Here is a 7503-nt window from a genome sequence, read left to right as displayed (position 1 = left end):
ATATACATATGGGGACAGCCCCCCCATTGACATCAGGATGGAGGGAGCCCCCCCTGCGCACCCATATACACTTGGGGACAGCCCCCCCGTGCACACCCAGATAGGGACAGCCCCCCCAAAACACCCCAGAGATGACGCCCAGCCCTGCTGTGACCCGCTCCTCTTTGCATGGAGAGCAGCAGCCGGCCAGCCCTCTGGCACAGCCCCGCTCACCTCCTCCCGTGACACTTTTTGGGAGAAGCCAAGTTTTATGATTATTTAATCCTTTTATAAAACAAAAAATAATAAAAATAATACAAAAATACGTTTCCATGATTAAAAACAAGCCACGACAAACACAGCTGCCTCCAAGCAGCCTGGCGCAGCTGCAGCCACTGAGCGGAGCCCCGGCCCCGCTGCGGGGTCAGGACCCCCGAGCAGCCCCCCCGTGCTCCGTGGCCCCCCCGTTGCTCGGTCCTGGGGTTCACCCGTGCGAGAAGGGGTCCCTGGGGGGGGGGAGGAATTGGGGGGCCCAGTTTGGACCAGACCCACAGCAGAGGCTGCAAACTGGGAAAAATCTGCACCCCGGCCGCGGCGGAGACGCTGCAGCCCCACTTTTGGCGAGTTTGCGTGTGCGGATATATAAAATCGATATAAAAGGGATCAAAAACGGCTAGGCGGGGGTAGGTGCGGCGTCGATGCTGGTGGCTAAAGAACCGGCTGGTCCTGCACGATCCACGTGCAGCACGAGGTTGGGCTGCGAGGTGCCCGGCGTGGCGGGGGCTGCCCCGGTGCCGCTCACTTCGCAGCCTTCATCTCCCACTCCTGCGAGGTCCCAAAACATGGGGAAGTCACCCCAAGGGTGCTGGCCCCCCCCTAAAAGATCCCAGAGCTCTCGTTGTGCCCTCATCACCTTAATTCTGCCCTCCCTGTACCTTTTTCTGCTGGAGGACTTTTCCCTTCTCCACGACGCCCGCCGAGGGCGAGCGCTTCAGGGCGCTGCGGGCGGACGCCGTGCGCCTCAGGAGCGGGGAGAGGAAGGAGCCCTGCTGGGAAAACCGAGCTGGGAGAGCCAAAAAGGGGCTATCCGCTCCCCAAAACCACCCCTCTGAGCAGTGCACGGAGCCCCTGCTCTCCCCAGGGACCCCCGCCGTGGCCCACCCGTGTTCCCCCTGCCCCAGGGTCCCCCCACCTCGGAGGCAGCCGAGCTGGCGGTGGCGGCGATGTGGCCCCTCAGGGACTTGCCGATGGCCAGCAGGTTCATCTCGGAGCCAGCTTTCAGCCTGCTCTTCCCCCTGCAAGCCCTTTCCAGCTGCCCCACCTTCTCCTCCAGCTTGGGGAACGCTCTCCTCCTCCCTGCGGGGACAGCGGGGCGCTGCCGGGCACAGGCGCGACCCCAATTTGGGGTCGGGTGCCCCAGCGGAGCCCCCCGGGGGTCCTACCGATGAGGAAATCCAAACCATCCCGAGCCCCTTTCCTCTCGGGCAGCGTCAGGGTGCGCTGGGCTGGGGAGAAATCCCTGCTGCGAGCCGGCGCTGGGGGAAGGAGGAAAGCTGGAGGGAGCACGGCGCGGCACCAAACCACCCAGCACCCCAAGGCGAGGGACCACGGAGGGCGTTTGAAGCCAGCTGGGGCCAAATCCTGCTGCTTCCCAAATCCTTCTCGCCCCATCCAGCCCCTTCTCACCTCCCTGCGAGGGCACGGTGCTGCTGCAGGCGCCGGCGGGCAGCGCGGACGCGGGTCTCCGGCGCTGCCCGTGCGCGGCTCCGTCCGAGCTCTGCTGCTGCCGAGGGAAAAACCAAAAAAAATTGGTGGCTGAGGAGCCAGTGGGGGCCTGGCCCCCTCTCCCCGACCCCATTTTGGGGGGCTGAGGGCTCTGGGCTGGTTACCAGCCGCTCCGTGTTGGGGTGCCCGGAGGGGTCGTCCATGTAGGCGTTGGGGGTCGGGAAGCGGCGCAGCAGCAACCCGCTGCAAGCAGGAGAAAAGGAGGGGAGGGGGCTTAATTAATTCCTTAATTAATCCCCCCGGGGCAGCAGCGGTCGTGCTCCATCCGAAATCTCCTCACCCTGCTCCGTCTCCCAGCCTGGGGGGCTCCTCCTGGGGGCTGGCAGCGGCCCCCCCCCGTCCTCCCCTGGCCCGCAGGGTTTTCAGCCAAGCCTCCCTCTGCTCCTCCGAGCGGGCCTGGCGTGGGGCAGAGGGGATGTGGGCAGCGGGGTGCCCCCCTCCCCAATTATTTTTTTTTTTGGGGGGGGGAGCACCCTAGGGTGCCAAAGGGGGGGCGGCTCACCTGCAGCAGGGCGAGCTCCCGGCCCCGCTGAGCCACGCGGATTTGGAGACGCCGGGGGGAGCCCCCGGGGGGGCCGGGGGTGACCTCGCAGCCGTCCAGCAGCAGGGCGCAGACGGGGCCAGGAGCCCCCCCCCCGTTTTCCTCGGGGAACCTGCGCAGGGCCCCCTGCACCGTGCACCACAGCCGCCGCCAGCGCCCGCGCAGCCGCAGCGCCAGGAAGCCTGTGGGATCGCCCCCCCCCCCCCACCCCATAATATTAGCAGCAGGGTCTTGGGGATGTGGCGCTGCTCGGGGACCCCCCCGGGGGCACCTCACCTCCTTTAGGGTCCTCTCTGGGGTTGTGGGATGCTTCCTCCTGCTCCTCTTCCTCCTTCGAGCCCAGCCGGAGCGCCTGGGGATGGAGAGGGGGGGAGCCCCATCCCCATGGGGTCTGGGCACCCCGTCCCCACCCGAAAACCCCCCCGGCATGTCCCGATGGGGGCAGCGGGGTGGGGTTTTGGGGTGTCTGTGGTTTCCCGGGGGGAAATGAGTGGCTCACCCTGCTGGGGGGCGATGCTGGGGGGCTGTGGGGTGCCAGCCCGCTGGGGGAGTTGCTGCTGACCTCCTCGATCACCTGGAGAGGGGACAGGGAGGGGGCTGCAGCCCCTGCACACAGGGGTGGGGATGGGATTGGGATGGGAAATGGAGATGGGATGGGAGCTGGGAACGGGATTGGGATGGGAAATGGGGATGGGGGTGGGATATGGGGATGGGATGGGATGGAAACTGGGAATGGGACAGGAACTGGGACAGGAGCTGGGAATGGCATGGGAGATGGGGATGGGATTGGGATGGGATTGGACCTGGGGATGGGGGTGGGATGGGAACTGGGAATGGGAGAGGAACTGGGACGGGAGCTGGGAATGGGATGGAAACTGGAGATGGGACGGGAGATGGGGATGGGACTGGAACTGGAATGGGATGGGAGCTGGGAATGGGATGGGAACTGGGGATGGGACTGGAACTGGGAATGGAACGGGAACTGGAAATGGGATGGGAACTGGGGATAGGACGGGAGCTGGGAATGGAATGGGAGCTGGAGATGGGACTGGAACTGGGACTGGGGCTGGGAACGTGGTGGGAACTGGGAATGGGACAGGAACCAGGGACAGACACGACACCCCCCAACCCATCACACCCCCCCGCAGGGCTGCACCCCCCTTCCTCCCCCTGCCCCTTACCCCCCAGCCCCAAACCCTGCCCGCGCAGAGCTCTGCCAGGCTGCGACACCTCCAAACCTTCCTCCAGTCCTCCGCCTGCTGCCGGCTCGGGAAGCCGATGACCAGCGCCTCGCCCGCCGGCCCCGTCACCTTCAGCGCCCGCGGCAGCTTCTTGCTCCCCGTGCCCTTGGAAGCCACCCGGCAGCCCCTCAGCTCCAGCTCCAGCACGGGCTGGGGGTCTGCGGCACGCCTGAAACCCTGGGGGGGGGGTTGGATACACGGCGGGGGTCACTCATGGCATGGGGACCCCCTGGCTCGCCCCGTGCGCCCCAAATTTCCTGCCTCGCACCAGCAGCGCGTGCTCGCGGACGATGAAAAGCTGCTTGGCCCAGCGCCCCAGCCAGCGTTTCCTCCAGAGGAAGCCGCAGAGCTGAGCCTGGGGGCGGCCGGGGGGCTCGGTTGGAAGGGGGGGGCCGCTGGCCGGTGGTCGCCGGAGGTAGTGGGCACGGTCCTGGGCACGGTCGGGCAGGGGCGCACCGTCCTCGTCCTCCCCGTAGGACTCGTAGTGGCTGCTGTCGGTGTCGGCGCCGCCTGCGAGCCCAAGGGGGGGTCTCGTGAGGGTGCTGGGGGCACTTGGTGGGCTGGGGGGGGGCAGGGGAGGGGGTGTCGGGTGCTCACCGGAGCCGCCACCGTGCCCCCCGGGGCCGAAGGGTTCGGTGTCCTCGTAGGAGTCGTCGGGCGGTGGGGATGGAGAGGTGCTCGGTGAGGTGCTCTGGGGTTGGAGGGGGGGGAAGGAGGGTGCTGGGGGGGTGCTGCTTGGCCCCGGGGGGCCCAAAAAATGGGTGGGGGCCCAAAAGATGTGAGGGTGCCCAAAAAATGGGTGGGTGCCCAAAAGGTCGGTGGGTGCCCAAAAGATTGCCCCAAAAGTGGGTGGGGGGCTCACGTGCCACCCTCCAACCCCATACGAGCGAGGTTGCAGCGGCTCCTGGCACCCCCCTGTCCCCCCTGGAGCCCCCCACGCCCCCCCTTTTGCCCCCCCCATCCGTACCCCACCGTGGGGGCTCTGGGTGCTGCCCGGGCGGCGCTCGCACGCTCTCCCTCCCCTTGCATCCTGCGTCCTGGTTCCTTGGAGAGGGGGGGGGGGACACAGAAAAGGATTACACGGGGGGGGGCAGCGAGGATCCGGGACCCCCAAACGGGGCCGTGCATGACTCGGGGGGGGGGTGCAGGGCTCGGGTCGGACTCACCCGAATTATCCCGGCCCTGGGGGGGTCCCGAGGAGGGCGAGAGGCAGCGCATGCTCATGTACTCTGCATCCTCTGCTGCGAGGGGGGGGGAAAAGAGCCGAGTCACGGCCTCTGCCCCCCTCCCCGGGGCCCTGGCACCCCCCCCCCCTCCCCAAAACCCTGCGCTCACACTGGGGGCTCTGCAGCCGCCGCAGGAGCTCGGCCACCGACTTCTTCTTGGCTCTGGCCTCGGCGCTGAGGCTCTCGCGGTCCAGGATAAGCAGGAAGGAGCGCAGGTCGCACAGGAGCCTGTCCAGGTCTGGGGGGGGGACAGGGACAGGGTTGGGGATGTGCCAGTGGTGATTTCGTGCCCCCTGCCACCGGCTGTGCCCCCCCAGCCCGGCACAATTCCCCTATTGATGTCCCCCAGGGGAGGGGGCCGGGTGCTGAAGGCCCCCTCTGTGCCGGCACACAGCGGGGTTGTTCCGGGGCGGGCGAGGGGAGAGCAGCACCCCCGGGGGCTGCGCCGCGAGGAAGAGGAGGAGGGTGATGAAGGCTCCTCAGGGCATGCCCCAAAATCCCCTCCGGGGGCTGGGGAGGGCAGGGAGCAGCGGGATCAGCACCGGGACCCCCAGCCCGTGCCGGGACAAGGGGCTGTTTTGCGCCTTCTCGCCCTGGCCGGAGCGCAAGGAGAGGACCCCCCCAGCCCCCAAAAGCTGCCCCCCGTCAGCTCCACATCCCGAACCCCAAACCCTCCTGCTGCAGCTGCCCCCCCCTCCAGCTCCAGCCCCCAGCCCCTTCCCCTAAAGTGCCTCTGGAAGCGGTTTGTGGCCGTCTCCTCCGGGCTGTGCTCCCCGCTGGGACCGAGCACCGCAGAGCCGAAACCCACCGCAGCCTGGCTTGGGGCCTGCCCGGCCTCCCCCCTCGCCTCCCCCCTCGCCTCCCCCCCCCCAGCTCCAAGCCTCCTCCTGCTCTGGGATCCCCCCAGGAGCCGGGACTTTGCGCCCCCGTGGTGCCCCCCGGCACCCCCGTGCCATGTGCCCATCCCCGGGGGCTTTGTCTGGGTGCGACACAGCCCCACGGAGGGCAGCAGCCCCCCCATGGAAGGAGGCAGCCGGGCGTGGGGGACGTGGGAGAAGCCCCCCGTGGAGGCACGGGCACGGGGGGGGCCCCGTCCTCCCCTCCTGGCCTCGTCCCATAGCCGGGGAGCCCGGTGTCCCCTGCCCGGGGAAGGATTGGTTTGGGTGGGGGGGGGGGGAGAGGAAACATCTGGCAGGGCAGCGAGGCTGAGCAATGCCGGAGCCGGGCCCAAACATCTGGATCGCCCTGGAAACTGGGGGGGGAAAGTGGGGGGGGGACGGAGCTGGGAGCTCCCCGGGGTGCTGGGGGATGGAGGAGGAGGAGGAGGAGGAGGAGGAGGAGGAGGAGGAGGAGGAGGAGGAGGAGGAGGAAGGGGGAGGCCGGGGTTGGGGAAGGGCAGGGTGCCCGGTGTGCCTGGCTCTCCCTCTCCCTCCCTTTTCTCCTCTCCTCCACCCAAGGCCGAATTCCTGGGCCATGACATCTCCGGCCACTCGCTCCCCCCAGCCTCCAGCCTCGTCCTCCACCCCCCCGGACCTTCCTCTGCTCCCTCACCCCCCCCTCCTCATCATCATCACCCCCACCCCCCGGTGCCCCCCCGGCTTTCCGAGGGTGCCGTGCCCGGCGCGCCCTCGGGTGCACAGCAGGAAGGGGTTTGGGGGGGGGCTGCCCTCGGTGGTGCCCCCCCCGTGCCAAATTCCACCTCCTGGGGTTGGGGGGAGGCAGCGGAGGCAAAAAGCAGCCTCCTCGGTCTCTCAGGGGGGGTGGGGGGGCGAGGAGAACCCCCCCAAAACACGGAGCTGTCTCCTAGCACTGCGCCCTGCGCCCGCTGGCATCCCCGAGGAGGAAGAGGAGGAGGAGGAGGAGGAGGAGGAGGAGGAGGAGGAAGGGTCACCCAACGGATGCCACCCAAAGGATGAGGTCTGGACCCTCACGAGGGGCGTGGGGGGGTTTTGAGGGGGGGGGGTTTGGGGGGGGGAGCAGCAGCCCCGGAGCACCCCAGGGAGCGTGGAGGCTCCGGCCAAGCGCGGGGCGGGTGACTCAGCCTGGAGCTGCTCCCAGCCGCAGCGTGACCCCGTGCTGCGGGGGGGGGGGCTCAGGGACACGGCTCCAGAGTGTGGGGGGGTCCCTGTCCCACCCCCCCCCACCGTTGAGCCCCCAAAACTTGGGGGAAAGAAGCCCACAGAGGGAGCAGCTGGCCCCGCTTAGGGGCACCCCAATTTCCCCCCCCCCGTGCACCCCCCCTCCCCAAAACAGGCACCCCCTCGCCCCCTCCCTCCCCAGCGCCCCCCCCACGGCCCCAGGCACCCTCCCTGTGCCCAGCACCCCCCCTTTCCAAAACGCCCCCCCCCTTTCCCTATGCCCCCACCCCCTGCACCCCACTTTGCATGCACCCACCCCCCCCCCGGGACACCCCCATTCCCTGGACCCCCCCCCACACACACACACAGGGACCCCCCCACGCCCGGGGAACCCCCCCCCGCCCTGCTGCACCCTTTTGGCACCCCGCACAGCCTCTGCCCTCTCCGTTACCTCTTTGCAAGCTCGCCCCCCCCCCAGCTTCACACACCCCCAGCTTTGTGCCCCCCCCACCAGTTTTGCACCCCCAGCTTCCCCCCCCACGTTTTGCCCCCCCCAGATTTGCACCCCCAAGTTTGCACCCCCCAGATCCGCACCCCTTATTTTTGTTCCCCCAGGTTTGCACCCCCCTGGCTTACACCCCCCCAGTTCCCCC

General features: G+C 68.6%; 1 protein-coding gene across 4 annotated transcripts in view; it reads right to left on the bottom strand.

Moving 5' to 3' along the window:
* Positions 1-646: 646 nt before the first annotated feature.
* Positions 647-7503, bottom strand: part of LOC309887764 (actin filament-associated protein 1-like 2) — a 7469-nt gene continuing 612 nt past the window's right edge. The window contains exons 2-17 of one of the 4 annotated variants that reach the window (XM_082779720.1): positions 4882-5010; positions 4713-4787; positions 4514-4590; positions 4144-4237; positions 3815-4056; positions 3544-3723; positions 2805-2879; positions 2582-2657; positions 2267-2487; positions 2045-2160; positions 1869-1947; positions 1666-1762; positions 1422-1514; positions 1172-1335; positions 915-1028; positions 647-804 (exon numbers count right to left, since the gene is read on the bottom strand). In XM_082779720.1, the coding sequence (XP_082635846.1) occupies positions 778-804; positions 915-1028; positions 1172-1335; positions 1422-1514; positions 1666-1762; positions 1869-1947; positions 2045-2160; positions 2267-2487; positions 2582-2657; positions 2805-2879; positions 3544-3723; positions 3815-4056; positions 4144-4237; positions 4514-4590; positions 4713-4787; positions 4882-5010 (1859 nt within the window). In that variant the 3' untranslated portion in view covers positions 647-777. Of the gene's footprint in view, positions 805-914; positions 1029-1171; positions 1336-1421; positions 1515-1665; positions 1763-1868; positions 1948-2044; positions 2161-2266; positions 2488-2581; positions 2880-3543; positions 3724-3814; positions 4057-4143; positions 4238-4513; positions 4591-4712; positions 4788-4881; positions 5011-7503 lie in introns of those variants that run through there. The other 3 variants (XM_082779718.1, XM_082779719.1, XM_082779721.1) reach the window with 3 other exon arrangements.

Source organism: Aythya marila (genome assembly GCF_965140915.1).
Source record: "Aythya marila genome assembly, chromosome: 26".
NCBI lineage: Eukaryota > Metazoa > Chordata > Aves > Anseriformes > Anatidae > Aythya > Aythya marila.
The sequence above is the reverse complement of the archived record's forward strand: the minus strand, read 5'-3'. Positions and strand labels throughout refer to the sequence as shown.